At 49.1% G+C, this 20,280-nt stretch overlaps 1 protein-coding gene across 1 annotated transcript; it reads left to right on the forward strand.

The window, feature by feature from the left end:
* Positions 1–61: 61 nt before the first annotated feature.
* On the forward strand, positions 62–16,266 carry LOC148662582 (uncharacterized). Its single transcript, XM_088632312.1, has 11 exons — positions 62–3,135; positions 4,510–4,610; positions 5,217–5,345; positions 7,927–8,214; positions 8,264–8,358; positions 8,493–8,632; positions 8,734–8,839; positions 8,969–9,046; positions 9,191–9,915; positions 10,628–10,938; positions 13,158–16,266. Coding segments are annotated over exons 3-8 (696 nt in total). The 5' UTR covers positions 62–3,135; positions 4,510–4,610; positions 5,217–5,344; the 3' UTR covers positions 9,035–9,046; positions 9,191–9,915; positions 10,628–10,938; positions 13,158–16,266.
* Positions 16,267–20,280: the final 4,014 nt, after the last annotated feature.

Below are 20,280 nucleotides of genomic sequence, written 5' to 3' on the forward strand. Positions count from 1 at the left end.
GTCGTGTGGCGCGAGAGGGCGCGGGGCTCTGGCAAAGATGGCGGCTCGCGTCGGGAACTACATTTCCCAGAAGGCATTGGGGGGGGTTGATGACCCTCGCCATCCTCCGTCACCTGACCGATTTGGAGGCAGACCATTGGTCAGGTGACTGCCTCAAGCCAGGAAGCTGAGGACTCCGGGTCCGCTGTCTTCCCGCTGGCTGTGCCTCAGTCATACAGCGCGGCACGGTGCCTTACAGCACTGCGGCCCCGCGTTGGACCCCTGGAGTGCTCTGTCTGTGTGGAGTTTGCACGTTCTCCCTGTGTCCATGTGGGTTTAACCCCCTCCACAGTCCAGAGACATGCTGGTGGGTTCACTGGCTTATAGGAAAACTGGCCTTAGTCTTTTTCTACATTTCTCTACAATCTCACGGTGTTGTGCTGCCTGCACAGTAGTGGTAGAAACCACGAAGTTAACTCTTCCGCTCGGCTTTAATTAAGACCTCTGTCCGCTAATTGGACACCCTGCCATCCCGATGCTCAGGGCATGAACACGAGTCCTCACCCCCAGCTGCTTGTGAAACACAGGAGGAGGGAGGAGGCTGGTTCTCTTTCGTCTGGAATGATTCATGGGAGGGGGGGGGATTTGACGGGATTTGGAGAGGGGGAGGGGGGTCCAGTCTGTTGACAGAAATAAGCAGCCATCACATTAATAATAATAATAATAATAATAATAATAATAATTGCTTACACTTATATAGCGCTTTTCTGGACACTCCACTCAAAGCGCTTTACAGGTAATGGGGAATCCCACTTCCGCCACCAATGTGTAGCCCCCACCTGGATAATAATTCAGTACATCGCATATATATAAACAAATGGCATGCTGTAACCTTTCACAGAGGACATTTCTGCTCCCACGGGAAGGGTGGTCCCTAGTATTCATACATACTAGTATTGAGAAGAAATTGTGAAGACATCCCCTGAGTTGGCTTTTCGCCGCATGAAATACTAGTATTAGGTGCCCTAGTAGTTTTCACTATCCTTATTATGGCCAGCAGCCACATCACCCTGCAACTCACAACTGGCAGCCCCCCCACTGGAGCTCAGCAGGTGTGAGCCTGGCCAGTACCTGGAGGGGAGACTCCTGGGAAAAACTAAGGTTGCTGCTGGAAGAGGTGTGAGTGGGGCCAGCAGGGGGCGCTCTCACCCTGCGGTCTGTGTGGGTCCTGATGCCCCAGTATAGTGACGGGGGACACTGGACTGTAAACAGGCGCCGTCCTTCGGATAAGACGTCAAACCGAGGTCCTGACTCTCTGTGCTCATTAACAATCCCAGGGCGTCTCTCGAGAAGAGTAGGGGTGTAACCCCAGTGTCCTGGCCAAATTTCCCATTGGCCCTTACCCATCATGGCCTCCTAATAACCCCCCTCTCTGAACTGGCTTCATCCCTCTGCTCTCCTCCCCACTGAGAGCTGGTGTGTGGGGAGCGTTCTGGCGCACTATGGCTGCCGTCGCATCATCCAGGTGGGGGGCTGCACACTGGTGGCGGTAGTGGGATTCCCCATGACCTGTAAAGCGCTTTGAGTGGAGTGTCCAGAAAAGCACTATATAAGTGTAAGCGATTATTATTATTATTATTATTATTATTATTATTATTATTATTATCCATACTGAACCACACAGCCCTGCCGAGACCCTTACAGCCCAGATCCCTAGCCTCTACACTCCAGAGCCACAAAGTCCAGGCCCAGTCTCTTTACTTCTCAATGTGTGACTGTCACTGGGGATTAAACTGAAAACCAGCTTGCACCCATGAGCAGGATATGATCCCCCCCAGCCTCTGACACTGAGCCCCCAGTCTTAATCTGAGAGGGAGGGCAGTGTGGTGGCGAGGCAGATCCTGGGTTTCCGAGTGTAGTGGGATGAGGGTTGTGGTGTGGGCGGAGCTGGGATTGGGAAATTAACTGTAGGGCTGTGTGAAAGGCTCAGAATAAGACAGAGGGCTGTGAAGCATTCGGAAGGCCTGTAAAGCTTTTATAGGATTGAGTCTTTGATAACGCTGTAAAACCAGGAGTGGATCAGACTGCTGCGCACTGGGAGTCTGACTGACAGCACTGTCACACCTGGACTGGATCAGACTGCTGGGCACTGGGAGTCTGACAGCACTGTCACACCTGGAGCAGATCAGACTGCTGTGCACTGGGAGTCTGACTGACAGCACTGTCACACCTGGAGTGGATCAGACTGCTGCCCACTGGGAATCTGACTGACAGCACTGTCACACCTGGAGTGGATCAGACTGCTGCGCACTGGGAGTCTGACTGACAGCACTGTCACACCTGGAGTGGATCAGACTGCTGCCCACTGGGAGTCTGACTGACAGCACTGTCACACCTGGAGTGGATCAGACTGCTGTGCACTGGGAGTCTGACTGACAGCACTGTCACACCTGGACTGGATCAGACTGCTGGGCACTGGGAGTCTGACTGACAGCACTGTCACACCTGGAGCGGATCAGACTGCTGCCCACTGGGAGTCTGACTGACAGCACTGTCACACCTGGAGTGGATCAGACTGCTGTGCACTGGGAGTCTGACTGACAGCACTGTCACACCTGGAGTGGATCAGACTGCTGCGCACTTACAAGAAGCTGAGTGCAGGCCGGGCTGGAGTCTTGAATTAAAGAGACCCCCTTAGTGTATTTAATTTGTGTATTATTTTGATGTTGTATTTCGCTACCGCTGGTCCTACAGGGGTGTATTTTAATGTTTACAGTTAAAAAAAGTGATTTTGCTTATTTAACTCGTTGTTGCTGCTGCTATGTGTTAATGTTTTGGGTGTTTCCTCAATATCTCTGTCCTGGAGCCTACGTGCACAGAAGCCTTTCAATGCGCTTGTGCAGATGACCGTGAACTGAAGTGAGTTCTTAATGAGAAACAGGTTGGAAAAACCAAGCGGGCGGGCGCGCTATAGAGACCAGTCTCTGATTGGTCAGACGACGCTGAGTGACAGGGGTTTCCACCTATTAGAGGAGCTGTTTCCCCAGCCGGGCTATTTGAACCCGTGGGAGGGGTGTAATCGTCATTTTGGTTGTGATGTGTGTTAAAGCAAACAGGTGCTTTGCTTTTACTGCAAGAACAAACGTGTTTTTCGAGGTAAGGGAAAGAGTTTTTCTGCACTTTAGCAAACATTTGCTTTTGCTGGAAAGCTGGTAAGTTAGCGATATGCTTTGGCGTGTTTTAAACTGAAACGCGAGGTGAATATTGATATGAAAAATAGGTTCGTTTGCTTCATGTTGATGTATCTGGTTACAAAACACAGTTCTGGAAAGCTTAAGCTGTCTTGCGTTTTGGGATGTGTAGCACCGTGGTGCTGTGTTTTGGTGCACTGTTAATTTGTTTATTACAAAATAGCTTGTTTTCAAAGCAATTAGTGTTCGTGTTTAGAGGCATTTGTGTTATTTTGAGAAACGATTTCAAAATGTTTGGGGAACTGAGACATGTCGCGTTGTAAGCAAGTACACACGTGTTGTCGGATATGTCTGTTATGGGCTGTTCAATGTTAAAGACCCAGCAGTGTGTGTCTGTACTTCTTGATATTGTGTTGAAGTCTTAATAGGGATGTGCAGATTTTGGTATTTCAGCTTGTTAGTTTTCTACACAAAATCCATGTTTTGGTTCAGTTTATATATATTTTTATGTGATAAATTGGTGCTTTAATATGAGCTTTCAAAGCTCATTAAATGCTAGAAAGAAAGTATTTTTGTTGTCAAATGACGTTTTCCACTCTGGATGTAATAATACTGACCCACAAGAAATACCCAATGACTTTAAAATAGAGAATTATATTTGTTTATGGCATTAAATAGCAAAAGATGCACACAGCTGCTCTAAAAGTAATCAATAAAACAGGTCTCTGACATTATTTCTTTGAAAGACCGTGTTTGTGTTATCTGTGCTGGCTTAATGTAAATAGTTCATTATATAAAAACAACCAAAAGATGAAAGCAATAGACTTTATTTTGTGTGGTATTTGTAAATCCTTTCATTGTTAAACAAAAAAGAAAAACATTTCTACAGAGGCAGCTACATGACGCCCTCTCAAAACAACAGATTTTGCTGATACACATGAACATGAGCGAGAGTCCAAGAGAGTGTAGCTGAGACAGAGGGACTGTTCTCAGTTCTGTTTCTGTCTTGAGTCATTTTCACTCCACAGCTTTTCCCTGGAAACTGAGTCCCATCAGGTTTGTTTTACAGGCTGATCTTATAAATCAATACCCGGGCTGTAGATGTTTGCTGTTTCTTCTTACTTCAGGGGGAATTTGATCATTTAAAATACATTAGAGTGTATTTGCTAATAAGATTGCCTCAGTCAGAACCATTGTTTCTTAGACACCAGGTTATGTTTTGCTTGAATGTTGGTTATTTTGAGTTTCCCAGAGGTGGTAGCAGGACCCCAGAGGACAGGACGTCCCCATGGAGGGCGAGACCACCGTCTACTCTGACCTCAGGACGTGTCTTGTGCAGGGGGCAGCACAGCTCAGACTGACCCAGTGTTCACTGTAATAGGAGATTACTGGCTGCTCACTGTGCTGCTTATTCTGTGTGATGGACAGACACTGTACTGGGTATTCAGTATAATAATCTCCTAACTCTGTTTTCATTATGACGGACAATGACTGTACTATGTGTTCAGTGGAATAATCACCATAGTGGGTGTTCAGTATAATCACTGTACTGGGTATTCAATATACTAATCACTGAACTGTTTTCATTGAGGGACAATGGCTGTACTGGGATTTCGATATAGTCACTGTACTGGGTATGCTGTATAATCACTGTACTGGGTATTCACTGTAATAATCTCTGCGCTGTGTGTTCAGTATAATACCTGAACTCCATATTCACTATGACAGTCACTATACTGGGTGTTCACTGTTATAATCGCTGCACTAGGTATTCACTAAAAGTTGCTCAACTGGATATTCACTATAATAATCACTGCACTGAGTGTTCACTGTAATCACTGCACTGAGTGTTCACTGTAATCACTGCACTGAGTGTTCACTGTAATCACTGCACTGAGTGTTTGCTGTAATCATCACTGTACTGTTTATTGATAATCACTGTAATCATCACTGTACTGGGTGTTCACTGTAATCACCACTGCTTGGTGTATTCAGTGTGCTGTCTGTTATTCACTGTACAGATAAATCCCTGTGTTTTGGTAATAGGTGGGCTCCTGAGAAGACTGCCGAACCCAGAAGAGGGAATGTAATTAGAGAGGAGGGACAGTGAGGTGAGCTGATCATTGTCTTGATGAGAGCAGCAGGTGTTGGGGTATCTGCTGGGCGAGAGCGAGAGTGGGGGGGTATCAGGCTACCGAATTATTTGTGGAAAATTCCAAGTCAAGAGGAAGGACAGACACCCCGACGTCCGAGCTCTCTCCCAGTCGGACACCAGGAGCCCCGACGCCCACATCCTCCCCCATCGGCTCCATCTCTCCGGTCGTGTCGTCTGGACGTCGGACTCCAGGATCTCGGTTCCCTCCTCCCAGCCCGGCTCAGGCCTGAGGAGTCTGGAAGATCTGGGAGAAGCCAACAGGAAGAAACTCCTCCTGGACCTCGACTCTGGGAGGAGCCCCAGTGCCCGGAACCCCGAAGACTCGGGCTGGCCAGGAGGAGCCCGGGGGTATTGGAATAAGGAGGAGGAGGAGGAGCCCAGTGGTGCCACAACAATGAAGAGGAGCCCAGGGGTGTCAGAACTCCCAAACAAGGTGAGGAAGGGATAAGAGAGCCTGTGGACGACACGCCTGTGTCTTTCCAGGACGGGTCACCAGAACAGCAGCTCTGGACCGGAGCAGTCGGGACCCGGTGGAGCACAGGCTGCCTTCAGGCATGTTTATTCCCAACAGGAGCCAGGTCAGACCCTGTACCACGCAGGAGAGGGCACCCCCAGACCTGTAGTTAGAAGTCAAGAGGGTGTTCTCGACCAGTCAGCACAGGAGGGGACAGGGAACTTTTAATTTGTTTATTACAAAATGGTTTGTTTTCAAAGCAATTAATACTCGTGTTTAGAGCCATTTGTGTTATTTTGAGAAATGATTACAAAATGTTTGGGGAACTGGAAACTGTAGCGTTTTAAGCAAATACACACATGTAGTCTGCTATGTCTGTTAAGAGCTGTTTAATATTCAAGACCCACCAGTGTGTGTACTTCTTGATAGTGTTAAAGTCTTAATAGGGATGTGCAGATTTGGATATTTCAGGTCAGTTTTATACACAAAATCAATTTTTTGGTTCAGTTTATTTTTTTAACGTGATAAACCGGTGCTTTAACATGAGTTTTCAAACCTCATTAAATGCTAGAAAGAAAGTATTTTGTTGTCAAATGACATTTTCAACTCTGGATATAATAATACTGACCCACAAGAAATACCCAATGACTTAAACCAATGAGAATTACATTTGTTTACAGCATTAAATGGCAAAAGATGCACACAGCGGCTCTAAAAGTAATCAATAAAACAGGTCTCTGACATTATTTCTTTGAAAGACCGTGTTTGTGTTATCTGTGCTGGCATAATGTAAATAGTTCATTATATAAAAACAACCGAAAGATGGAAAGCAATAGACTTTATTTTGTGTGGTATTTGTAGATCCTTTCATTGTTAAACAAAAAAGAAAAACATCTCTACAGAGGCAGCTACATGACACCCTCTCAAAACAACAGGTTTTGCTGATACACATGAACATGAGCGAGAGTCAGAGAGAGTGTAGCTGAGGCAGAGGGACTGTTCTCAGTTCTGTTTCTCTGTCTTGAGTCATTTTCACTCCACAGCTTTTCCCTGAAAGCTGAGTCCTGTCAGGTTTGTTTTACAGGCTGATCTTTTAAATCAACACCCAGACTGTAGATGTGTGCTGTTTCTTCTTACTTCAGGGGGAGATCTAATCATTTAAAATCCATTAGAGTGTATTTGCTAATAAGATTGCTTCAGTCAGAACCATTGTTTCTTAGACACCAGGTCGGGGTGTCCCCAGGGAGGGTGAGACTACCGTCTACTCGGACCTCAGGACATGTCTTCTGCAGGGGGCAGCACAGCTCATACTGACCCAGTGTTCACTGTAATAGGAGATTACTGGCTGTTCACTGCGCTGCTTATTCTGTGTGATGGACAGACACTGTACTGGGTATTCAGTATAATAATCTCCTAACTCTGTTTTCATTAGGAGGGACAATGACTGTACTGTGTTCACTGGGATAATCACCATACTGGGTGTTCAGTATAATAATCGCTGTACTGGATATTCAAAATACAGTACTAATCACTGAACTGTTTTCATTGAGGGACAACTGCTGTACTGGGTTTTCAGTATAGTCAATTTACTGGGTATGCGGTGTATTCACTGTAATAATCTCTGCACTGTGTATTCAGTATAATAACTGAACATATTCACTATGACAGTCACTATACTGGGTGTTCACTGTTATAATCGCTGCACTAGGTATTTACTAATAGTTGCTCAACTGGGTATTCACTGTAATGATCACTGCACTGAGTATTAATCACCACTGTACTGGGTGTTCACTAATCTCTGCACTGTGTATTCAGTATAATAACTGACCTCCATATTCACTATTACAGTCACTATACTGGGTGTTCACTAATAGTTGCTCAACTGGGTATTCACTGTAATGACCACTGCACTGGGTGTTCATTAATATTCACTGTATTGGGTATTAATAATCACTGCACTGGGTGCTCAGTGGTGCTGTCCGTTATTCACTGTACAGATAAATCCCTGTGTTTTGGTAATAGGTGGGCTCCTAAGAAGACTGCCGAACCCAGAAGAGGGAATCTAATTAGAGAGGAGGGTCAGGTGAGGTGAGCTGATCATTGTCTTGATGAGAGCAGCAGGTGTTGGGGTATCTGCTGGGCGAGAGTGGGGGGTATCAGGCTACCGAATTATTTGTGGAAAATTTCAAGTCAAGAGGAAGGACAGACCCCCCCCGACATCGGAGCTCTCTCCCAGTCGGACACCAGGAAGGTTCCCTCCTCCCAGCCCGGCCCGGGCCTGAGGAGTCTGGAAGATCTGGGAGAAGCCAACAGGAAGAGACTCCTCCTGGACCTCGACTCTGGGAGGAACCCCAGTGCCTGGACCCCCCGAAGACTCGGGTTGACCAGGAGGAGGAGCCCAGTGCCTGGACCCCCAGAGGACTTGGGCAGACAAGGTGGAGGAGCCCCAGCGCCTGGACCCCCCCAAAGACTTGGGCTGACCAGGAGGAGCACAGAGGTATCGGAATAAGGAGGAGGAGGAGCCCAGTGGTGCCACAACAATGAAGAGGAGCCCGGGGGTGTTGGAACCCCTGAACGAGGTGAGGAAGGGATAAGAGAGCCTGTGGACAACACCTGTGTCTTTCCAGGATGTCACCAGAACAGCAGCTCTGGACCAGAGCAGTCGGGACTCGGTGGAGCACAGGCTGCCTTCAGGCATGTTTATTCCCAACAGGAGCCAGGTCAGACCCTGTACCACGCAGGAGAGGGCACCCCCAGACCTGCAGTTAGAAGTCAAGAGGGTGTTCCTGACCGGTCAGCACAGGAGGGGACAGGGTACCCCATCAGCACTGAAGGGCACGAGGCGCCAGGCAGGTGAGTGCAGACCAGGTGAGTCTCTCCTTCACTGGCTGTCCCTCGCAGGCGACGCTGGACTTACATGATCGGGGCTGATCGGACCAATCTGGGATCCACAGACTCCGAGGGGACAGAGTAGGAGTAGTCTCGGGGAGACATCCAGGGTGTCCTGATCTCCTGCCTGCTGGATCCTGTGAGGATGACCATGATGATGAAGAGCTGCAGGTGACCCTGATTCAGGCTGGTCCTTAGAGACGAGCTCCAGGCGGAGAGCCAGTGGACTCCTCCTATCGGGGCTCCAGGGGGTGACCCTCAGGGCTGTGTCCTGACCTCCTGCTGTCTCTCGCCCCCAAGAACCTGGTCAGTGTGCTGTTGACACTACACTCTCGTACCCGAGTCCAACACCAGCCTCCAGCCTGAGCACAAGGTCAGGTTAGTCCTGTCACTCCTGTGTCACACTCAGGGCATGAACACAACCCTACTAGTGAGAGAGGAGAACTTATAAAGTTACTAGCATTGATATTATAGCCTGGTGAAGTATTGTTATTGTTGAATTAACACAATCTTGAGTGACAGGTGAGCGCTGGGCTGAACACAGATGACGAGGCACAGAGAGACTGCAGAGCCAGACTGCTGCCCTCAGACACACGGACCAGCTGTGCAGCCTACAGCAGCGTGTCCTGGGATGGAGGTGGGATGCTCTCTTCTCTCTCGTTCCCCTTTTCCAATAAGTCCAGCAGCTGACACTGGGAAGACATGTACGTATGAAGATTGAACCCTCTCCTGTTTCCTTTTCCCTCATTTTCCAGGATGTCCAGGGGCAGACAGTGAAGAGACAAGTATGGCTGGGATAGAGGTTGGATGTTCTCTCCTATAATCTTTTCCCTCATTTTTCTAGGATGCCCATAAAATTGACAGTTGGAAGACGGGTATGGAGGAGGAGTTGGAATGGAGGTTGATGCTCTCTCCTGTCTCTTTCCCTAACTTTCCAGGATGTCCAGAGGCTGACACGGGGGAGACAGGTGTGGATAGGAAGATGGAATGGGGATTGATGGTCTCTCCTGTCTCCAGCAGCGTCTCCTGCTCTCTGAGCTCAAACACCAAAATGTCAGGGGTCAGAGGTCAAGATGGACTCCAGTGCAGGGGCAGCCAGTGGGAAGACCAGTGTGTGTTGATTGAGGTTGACGCTTTGTCTTGTGTTCATTTCTGTAGTTTTCCAGAGTGTCCAGAGGCAGGCAGAAGATGGGTTATCCAGTGGCTGATGGTGGGAAGACCAGTATGGATGAGGAGTTGGGATAGAGGTGGGATGCTCTCTCCTGTCTTGCATTTCCCTTTTCCATTTTCCAGGCTGGCCAGAGGCTGTCCAGTGGGAAGACGGGTATGGCTGGGAGTTGGATAGAGGTTGGTTACCCTCTCCTGTAACTTTTCCCCTAATTTTCCAGGATGTCCAAAATAATTGACAGTGGGAAGACGGGAATAGATGGAAGTTTGGATGCTGTCTGGGATGTCCGGAAAACAGCCAGTGGGAAGACCAGCGTGGATGAGGTGTTGGGATGGAGGTTGACGTTCTGTCCTGTGTTCATTTCTGTAGTTTTCCGGAATGTCCAGTGGCAGACAGTGGGAAGATGGGTATGGATGAGGAGTTGGAATGGAGCTTGGATGCTCACTCCTGTCTCCTGCCTCAGTCCAGAGGCTGCCAGTGGGAAGATGGTTATGAAAGGTGTTGGGATTGACATTGGACTGTATTTTCCTTAAAAAAGGAAAGGCCGATAGTGGGAAGACAGGTATGTATGAAGATTGAACCCTCTCCTGTACTCTTGTTCCCTAACTTTCTAGGATGTTCTGAGGAATACTGTGGGAAGACTGGTATAGATTGGGGGTTGGATGCCATCTACTGTTTCTTTTCCCTAATTTTCCAGGATGTCCAGAAAAGTCAGTGGGAACACCAGTGTGGATGAAGTGTTGGGATGGAGGTTGAGGCTCTGTCCTGTGTTCATTTCTGTAGTTTTCCAGGATGTCCTGAGGCTGCCAGTGGGAAGATGGTATGGATGAGGAGTTGGGATAGAGGTTAGCTGCTCCCTCCCTGTTTTTTTTTCTTCCTTTTCCAGGAAAAGTGCAGAGGCTGACATTGTGGAAGACATGTACGTACGAAGATTGAACCCTGTCCTAAATTCTTTTCCCTAATTTTCCAGGATGTCCACAAGCAGACAGTCGAGAGGCAGGTGTGGTGTTGGGATTGATGCTGAACTCTCTCTACTGTGTTTTCCTGGCTGGCCAGGGGCAGATAGTGGGAAGACGGGTATGGATGAGGAGTTGGGATGGAGGTGAGAAGCTCTTTCCTGTCTTTTCTTCCTCCTTGTGTCGGTCTGTGACATCTCTTGAGCCGTGTGTCCTTCTCTCAGTCCAGCTGCTTGTGCTGTGTAAAACACTACACTTCTGCAGTATTAAACAGGGCTTTTTGACTGTGGATTGCAGGTTCGATTCCAGAGTGAGACAGTCTTGTACCCCAAAGTGAGATACTTTGCTCAGATAGACTGTTCTCATAATGGTTATCAGATGCTGTACATTTAATACACTGACATGTCTGTTGAACTTTCACCTGTTCTTAGCTGTTACTCAATGATATAGACTAGTGTGCTGAAGTCTTCCCTAAATAATACTTTAACACGATCCTGTGTACTGTAGTCCCATCTCCACTGAGTGTTAATACTGGTGATCCTCACACTTATTTACAAAACTCTCTCCTGTACTGAGCTTTAATTCTCAATGACTGACCTGTGTGCTGAGCTGTCCTGTGGACTGTACTGTAATACTTAAATCAGCGTGCTGAACTTGTACTTAATTGAATTCTCACATTGACAAGTGCTGAACTATACTGTGCTTTCATACTGAAGTGTGGACTGTAGTATCATACTTAAACCAGTGCTAAACTCTCACCTTTACTGTGCTTTAATACTCAAACCTGTGTGCTCAGCTCTCACCTGGACTGCACTAAAATACTTAAACCAGTGTTGTACTGATCTCTAACTTGGAAGTGAGCTTTAAAATCCAGTCACATGGTTGTATGCTGAAATTTCATCTGTAGTGTACTTTAATACTTGAATCTGTTACACTCTTACCTTGATTGAGTTTTAATACTCCGACACCTGTGTGCTTTACTCTCACTTGCTTTAAAATTTCTCAGATCAGTGTGGTCAGCTCTGGACTAAAAAACTTAAACCAGTGTTTTTTTCCTGTGCTTTAATACAGAAACCTGTGTGCTCATCTCTCACCTCGAGTGTACTGAACACAACGGGTACTCTTTCCAGTGTTTTTAATACTGAAGCCTGTGTGCTGAACTCTCAGCTCCACTGAGCTGTAATGCGTGGTAATACTTAAACCTGTAAACTTAACTCTTACATTGACTGTACTTTAATACTTCAATCTGTGTCTTCCAGTCTCACCTGGACTGTACTGAAATACTTAAACCAGGGAGGTGAGCTTGTACTGAGCTTTAATATTCAGTGACGTGTATGCTGAGCCTTCATCTGTAGTGTACTTCAATACTCAAATCTGTGTGCTACACTCTTACCTCTACTGAGTTTCAGTACTCAATGACACCCCTGTGTGCTTTACTCTCACCTTTGCTGTACTATAATAGTAAACCTAGTGTGCTGATCCCTAACTTGTAAGTGAGTTTTAATACTCAGTGACGCGCATGCTAAACCTTCACAAGCAGTGTATTTTAATACTCAAATCGGTGTGCCAGACTGTCAGCTGTACAATACTCAGCCCTGTGTGATGAACTGTAACCTGTATTGTAATACTCATATGTGAATTGGTATTATTTTGCAGTGCTCAGACGTGTGTACTGAACTCTTACCTGTACTGAGCTTTAATACTTAAACCAGCATGCTGAACTCACGTGGAGCGATCTGTACTATTCAGTGACGTCTATGCTCAACCTTCACCTATAGTGTACTTTAATACTCGCACCTGTGAGTGCTACACTCTTACCTTGACTGAGCTTCAATACTCAATGACACACCTGTGTGCTTTACTCTCACCTTTTTAAAAAAAAAATTAATTCTCAGATCTGTGTTCAGCTCTCACTTGGACTGTACTAAAATACTTAATCTAGTGTGCTGATCTCTTGTTCAAACTGAACTTTAATTCTCAGTGCTACAACCATTTCTTAAACCTGTGCTCACAGTGTATTTGAATACTCAGGTCTCAGTGTTGAAATGAACTGTCCTATTGTCAGAGTCAGCCCTGTGTCCTGTGCTATTATAATACATATAAAACCCAGACCTGGGTAGTGTATGGTGATGTGAACCGTCACTTGTATTGTGGTGTAGTACCTGGACCTGTCTCCTATTCTGTGCTGTGAACTCTCACCTGTATTGTGCTGTACTACCCAGCCATGTGTAGTGTACTACAATGTAATAACCAGAGCAGTGTACCACACTGTCACCTGTACTCCTATTATAATACTGAACTGTCACTTGTCGTAACAGTTGTGTAGAAAGCTCCATGGCTGAACTGTTTCCTTTCTTCTCTTCAGCAGGTGAGAAAGTTGACCTTGTTCCTCTGCTGCCTCCACAAGCAGATGTAGCCCTCTCGTTGAACTGTTCTAACACTGTGCTGTTGTAAAATTGAAGAGTGGTGTGTTGAACTGTCACTTGTACTGTTTATTAATGCTCAGAGCTGTGTACTGTGTTGTAATATGAGGACTGCTTTACTGAACTGTCCCTTGTACAATGTTGTAACACTCACGTCTCTGTACTGTATTTCTGTGTAACAGGGATTGTGGATTATTGGAAAACATCACTGGTACTTGATTGTAATACTCCAAACTGTGTATTGTGCCATTATGTGAACTGTTACCTCTGTTGTGTTGTAATACTTATGTTTAAAACTGTCACCTGTGCTGTTCTGTCATACTTATGCCTGGGTACTGAACTGTCACTTTCACAGTGTGGGAACAGTCACCCTTGTTACTGTATGTAAATGTAACATGGATTTCTAGGTGAACATGTCACCTGTCCTTGATTGTAATATAGAGCCGGCTGTAGTGTAGTGCACTGTGCTCTGTTGCCTGTATTGTTGTAATGCCCCGTGTACTGTGCTGCAGTGTAATACGGACTTATGCCTAAATCTGTCACCTGTATGTGTGTTTTATATTAATGTATGAACTGTCCCCTGTATAGTGTTTACTGTATTGTAGTGTATTACTCAGCCTTGTGTCCCAAACTGTCACCTGTACTTGATTGTAGTAGTTAAAGGTGTGTAATGTAATACTGTACTGTGGTTTGCTGATGTAGGTTGTAATACCATACACCTGCCTACTGTATTGTGAATTATCACCTCTACTGTATTATATGCAGCAGGGGACGGGTAAATCCAACCTGTTCTAGTGTGAATGGGCTGGCTGTCTGTACTAAATGCTTGCTACTATTTCAATGCTCAGGTGGACACGTGCTAGTATGGTGCTGTAATCGACAAACAGGCCTCCTAGTGTTTTTCTAAGCTTTAAGGTGTTGACCTGTTCCTGGGCTGAGCTGTTTCCTGTGTTTTACATTGTCTCACTGTGGGGCTTCAGCTGAAGTCTTTTTTTGGCCCCTGGTTGCTGCTCGTTAATAAAGCAAAAGCGATATAGGTGTTCAAAGAGGGAAACATGAGCCTGCACAGGGTCACACCCTGATATGGGGGGGGTCAGGGGAGGGGTGTGTGTTTAGAGAGGTGGGAAAGACGTGTTCATGGTTTTCTGATGTGGGTGGTGGAGATAGGCTGTACTAAAAAAAAAAGTCTTCTCCCTCCTGCCCCTAACTGTTTAGGTACAATTTATTTTTTCCCAGTTCTAGCCCATCTGGTTTCAGGTTGTTTTTTTTCTGGTCTTTCCCTTCCCACAGGGAATATGAACATGCGCCTCCAGGGCCTTAGTTCTGGGCTGTGGTCATCATGAGGTTAACTTGTTTCAAGGGGGGAAGGCTGATCTCTCCAGTGTTCTTTGGGGGTGAGACTGTGGTGGGGGGGGACCCCAGATGTGTTTTTAAGGTTGTAACGCTCCCTGATTCAACTGCTCTAAGCTGCGATAAGGTTATTGGAGATGCATGTGACTCAGGACTGGAGTTGTGCTTCAGGACAGAGCTCTGGGTAGGGTCTGTGTGCCGGTAGAAGGAATGTCTCCTCGGGCGAGTGGAGCCTGTGTGCAGCAGGAGCTGTGTACAAACACACCACCCCTCCGTCTGAAAGGGGAGAGAGCTGACTGGACTGTGAGTGAAGCTGGTAAGTACCAGGGAGAGTGAATATTAATCTACCTGCTGCCTCTGAGCAGGAGGGATCGAGGTTGAGCAGGAGCTCTTAACTGTTCAAGAGGGAGAGAGTGGATTGCTACTCCACAGCCTCAACCAATCTGCTTTCTTTTCAATGTAATGCACCTCCTTGCTCTTGGCTCCCTGGTACAGTCATCCTCTCCAGGCTGGACTCATCTTACACCGAGAGATACAGGTGGGCCAATGTTGGAGTGTGTGTGTGTGTGTGTGTAAGATGGGGCGGGGGGGGGTGTTACTTTCTCACTGTGACTGTCCTGCTGCAGGACTTCATGAACTACATTTCCCAGCATGCCATGGGGGAGAATGGTGGCCAATGAGCTGCCTCCCCTGGGTTAATGAGGCTCAGCTGGTGTATATAACAAGGGTATGGGAGCTCAGCTCCAGCAGCAGGGTGGAAGGTGGAGGCAGTAGTTTGTTCAGTGAGTTAGACTTGAGGGTGGGAAGAAAACATTTGAGCTGCAGAGAAACTGGCAGCGGTTTTAAGAAGGGAAGAGATGGAGGGACAAGTGGGGTGGTTCTCAGTGAACGAGGAGCTGTCCTGGGGCCTGGGTTCAGATTTTATTCCTCTCTTCCTTCATCAGTTCTCTCCCATGGGAGCAGGATCTGTGTTCGTGGTGCTTGAAGGCCGCGGGGGGGGGCTCTGGGGTGCAGGCAGGGCCTGTGTTTCTCTTTTCTCTCAGAGGAGGCTCAGCAGGAGCCCCTATGAACGTCTAGAACCAGACTGGGCAGGGGCCCTTATTTCTTCCTGTGCTTGTTTCTCAGGGACCTGGTGTGGACGTGTGCTGGTGACCCCCTATCACTTGACACCCACCCCACTGTGGTCAGACCCTCAGCAACAGGGATCAGGAGTTCCAGCAGGGCAGCTCTGGGCACAAACACTCACAGCCACAAGGGAAGGGAAAGTGCTCTTTATTCACAGCGAGGGACACAGCAGGCCAGAAACCACAAGACAGACCCTCGCTCTTACCTGGAGCCGCCCCCAGCTTCAAACCAGGCCTGTGGCAAGAAAGCCAGCACTCCCAGTTCCCAGGCTCGGCAGTCCAACACAGCAGCAGCAGCAGCAGAGCTCTGAAGCTCCTCTCTCCTGCTCTGCTCAGCACAACCACTCTCTTCCCCAGCCAAGGCCGGACTGAAGGGCTCCGCTGCCTGCTTTTTAAATGTCTCCCGACCAATGGGCTTCCACCAATGAGCCAGGTAATTGTGCTTCGGCACGGCCTGCTGGGAAATTGAGTCGACATCTTGCTGCCCCTCACAGCGTCCAGAGCAAGTGGCACAGAAGCTGTTCCTGAAGTAGCTGAGCCTGTCGGCGAGGGAAATAAATCCAATTCAAATAAAAAAGAGCAAGTAGTCTTCTGGGATGAGTAAAATAATTGTTAATGTTTGTGAGAATTAAATGTAAAACACTTGTCCTGTGGAGGATTTGAACCTGCAGGCTGGAGGGGAACAGGCAAGAGCTCTTCCACAGAGCCACCGTGTCTCTCGGCAGGCTGGGGCTCCTGTGGGCTCTTGCTCTTCCCGGCTCAGGGTTCCAGACTGAGCAGTAAAAGGCAGAGCGATGGCGTCTCCTCTCAGGGTAGGAGCAGGTGGAGGAGTGGAGATGGTGCTGCGCTCGTGACTGGGAGGTTGTGAGTTCGAATCCCAGGTGAGACCTGAGGTTGGTAAGAAAAGTTCGTGATCTCGGTGTCTCTATTTATCAATGTGTCTCTGTTTTCAAGAATTAAATTGAATAAAACAAGCAGTTTCTCCCTGGATTTGAACCCACAACCTCTCTGATACAGAGGCAGAGCTCTTCCACAGAGCCACCGTGTCTCTGTTGGTCTGGGGCTCCTGTGGGCTCTTGGTCTTCTTCCCAGGTCAGGGCTGAAACGGAGGGATAAGAGCCGGACCGAATCCCTCTCCCCTTGGGCCTGGAGCAGGTGGAGGAGTGGAGATGGTGCTGCACTCATGACCAGGAGGTTGTGGGTTCAAGTCCTGGCTGATCCCTGGTAAGTAAACCAAGGTGAGTATGTGGGCAGGATGATGGGGAGGGGCTATTACTGGGGGGTAGTGGGGGGGTGGAGGAGGCAGAGCAGGGCTAGGGGGAGGGGCAGGTAGTGGGGGTGGGCTAGGAAGGGTAGAGCAGAGCAGGGCAGGGGCTGGGTTAGCCAGGGGTAGAGGGGGAGGAGTGGGTTACACAGAGGTGCAGTGCTAGGCTAGAGAGGAGTAGAGTAGAGCAGGGCCAAGGCTAGACAGGGGAAGTGGCAGGTTGGGTAGAGGGGTAGAGGTGGGTTAGGCAGGGTGAAGGCTAGACAAGAGGAGGTGTAGGGCAGGGCTAGACAGGGGCAGTGTAGGGGCAGGGCCAGGGGTGGGTGGAGAGAGGAGAGTAGGAGAGGTGATGGAGGAGTGGCAGGTGACCTGGGCCTGGGGGGGGGAGATGGGAGGAGAGGTGAGTGGAAGAGGAGTGGCAGGTGGCCTGGGCCTGAGGGGCAGGAGGAGGAGTTGGGAGGGGGGCCCAGGCCAAGGTGGGGTTGAGGCAGGTGGTGTAGGGGCGGGGCAGGGCTGGGTGTGGGGGGAGAGAGGAGAGGAGGGGAGGAGAGGTGATGGAAGAGGAGTGGTGGGTAGGGTAGAGACAGGGTGAGGCAGGCAAGGGGGGAGGGGTAGATGTTTTTTTTCCTTTCTCTTGTCTCTTCTGCTTGTCCCCAGGAGATAGAGGTGAGAGATTCAGCAAAAAACATGTTTCCTTCCACCAAACCCTCACCCCTCACCCCTCGCCCGCCTCACCCTGTCTACCCTACCCACCACTCCTCCTCTTCCATCACCTCTCCTCCCATCTCCCCCCCAGGTCCCCTGCCACTCCTCCTCCTCCACCACCACCACCTCTCCTACTCTCCTCTCTCCCCCCACACCCAGCCCTGCCCCTACACCACCTCACCTGCCTCAACCCCACCTTGGCCTGGGCCTCTCCTCCCAACTCCTCCTCCTGCCCCTCAGCCCCAGGCCACCTGCCACTCCTCCTCCATCACCTCTCCTACTCTTCTGTCCTCTCTCCTCCCCACCTGCCCCTGCCCCTACACCACCTCACACTCTACCCCTGCCTCAACCCCACCTTGGCCTGGGCCCCCCTCCCAACTCCTCCTCCTGCCCCCCAGGCCCAGGCCACCTGCCACTCCTCTTCCACTCACCTCTCCTCCCATCTCCCCCCCCCAGGCCCAGGTCACCTGCCACTCCTCCTCCACTCACCTCTCCTCCCATCTCCCCCCCCCAGGCCCAGGTCACCTGCCACTCCTCCTCCACTCACCTCTCCTCCCATCTCCCCCCCCCAGGCCCAGGTCACCTGCCACTCCTCCTCCATCACCTCTCCTACTCTCCTCTCTCCACCCACCCCTGGCCCTGCCCCTACACCTCCTCTTGTCTAGCCTTCACCCTGCCTAACCCACCTCTACCCCTCTACCCAACCTGCCACTTCCCCTGTCTAGCCTTGGCCCTGCTCTACTCTACTCCTCTCTAGCCTAGCACTGCACCTCTGTGTAACCCACTCCTCCCCCTCTACCCCTGGCTAACCCAGCCCCTGCCCTGCTCTGCTCTACCCTTCCTAGCCCTGCCTCCTCCACCCCCCCACTACCCCCCAGTAATAGCCCCTCCCCATCATCCTGCCCACATACTCACCTTGGTTTACTTACCAGGGATCAGCCAGGACTTGAACCCACAACCTCCTGATCATGAGCGCAGCACCATCTCCACTCCTCCACCTGCTCCAGGCCCAAGGGGAGAGGGATTCGGTCCGGCTCTTATCCCTCCGTTTCAGCCCTGACCTGGGAAGAAGACCAAGAGCCCACAGGAGCCCCAGCCCTACAAAGGCACACTGTGGCTCAGGGGAAGATCTCTGGACTTCTGCCTGGAGATTGTGGGTTCAAATCCTGGACGGATCAGGAACTTTTGTTAATTTAATTCTTGTGGGCCGTAACACACTGATAAATAAAGACACGAGGGCTGTGGGCTTTTACTTCTCACCCTGTCGCTGTTGGGGAGGATCACACTGCAAACCCACCTCAGCTCTTAGCCAGGACTTGAACCCACAACCTCCTGGTCATGAGCTCAGCACCATCTCCACTCCTCCACTGGCTCCTGGCCTGAAGGAGAGCTCATTCAGTCTGCCTTTTATCCCTCAGTTTCGAACCCTGAGCTGGGAAGACCAAGAGCCCACAGGAGCCCCAGACTCAGAGACACTGTGGCTCAGTGGAAGAGCTCTGGGCTTCTAACACAGAGGCTGTGGGATCAAACCCTTTGGAAAACAAGCTGTTTTTTTTCATTTATTTTTCTGCATATTTTAACATTTATGCTTTTACTCATCCTGGAAAACTTCTCTCACAGTTTTTCTAGTTGAATTAGATTTATTTTTATTGATTTCAGAAACAACTGAGCCCCAACACAGAGTAAGAGCGCAGCAGGTTCAGGCAAGACCGTGACGGTTGTCTGAACTTCATCCCCAACGAGGCCAAGGAGAACAACCTGCTGCCTATAATTACCTGCCTAATTGGTGGAAGACGATTGGTGGGGAGACAGTTAAAAGGCAGGAGGGGAGGCCTTCAGTCTGGTGCTGGCTGGGGACAGAGGTCAGTTGTGTTGAGCAGAGCAGGAGGGAAGAGCTGCCTGTCTTCACAGAGACCTGCTTTGAAGACAACTGCAAGTCTACCTAGAGCTCAGAGAAGAACTGTGGTTTGTCTTGTGCTTTCTGGACTGCTTTATCCCAAACTGTGAATAAAGAGCACTGTTTCCTTACCTTGTGGCTGTGAAAGTGTTTGTTCTGAGAGCTGTCCACCTGTGTCTCATATGGAGGAGGTGGAGGATTGGGGCTGTCAACTGGACACTGGGGCAGGACAAGTCTCGTGTCTCCTCTGGGCTGAAAAACAACTGGGTTTATCTTCAGGTCAGCCTGGGCTGCTGCTGGCCTGGTAAGGAAAAGTTGATCCTCATGAGGGGAGACTCTGTGAGGTGCCACAGGGTCACCAGCAAACTTCCACTCCAGATCAATGAAGAACAGGAGAAATGTGTAGTAGAGTACGTGCACAATATCCAAGGTCTTATTTGAAAGATGTCCAAAGCTAAGCAAACCAGTCCTGCTGAGCTCTGTGACAGTGAGAGAGATGAAACACCTGCCCTGACTGTAGGAGAGCAGGGGGTTGTGCTGTGAAGGACACAGACAGAGCTGTGAACTGGTCTTTCTTCTCCAGCAGCTCCTTCCTCCACTCGCTGCTCTGGCTGCAGCAACACTGGGAGACTCCACTTCCTGCTTTTTAAACCTCCACTGACCAATCATGTTTCTCCAGCTGGTCAGCTGACCAAGAGCTACACTGCACTCTGGGTAAGGCAGCT

Source organism: Lepisosteus platostomus, chromosome 5 (genome assembly GCF_059453375.1).
Source record: "Lepisosteus platostomus isolate fLepPlt1 chromosome 5, fLepPlt1.hap1, whole genome shotgun sequence".
Lineage (NCBI taxonomy): Eukaryota > Metazoa > Chordata > Actinopteri > Semionotiformes > Lepisosteidae > Lepisosteus > Lepisosteus platostomus.

Bases quoted from the DNA above. Each gene is read 5' to 3' on its own strand.
- LOC148662582 (XM_088632312.1), top strand. The intron at 8,215-8,263 runs GTGGAGGAGCCC...TGGGCTGACCAG, and splicing joins AGAGGACTTGGGCAGACAAG to GAGGAGCACAGAGGTATCGG. The intron at 8,633-8,733 runs GTGAGTGCAGAC...TGGGATCCACAG, and splicing joins GGGCACGAGGCGCCAGGCAG to ACTCCGAGGGGACAGAGTAG.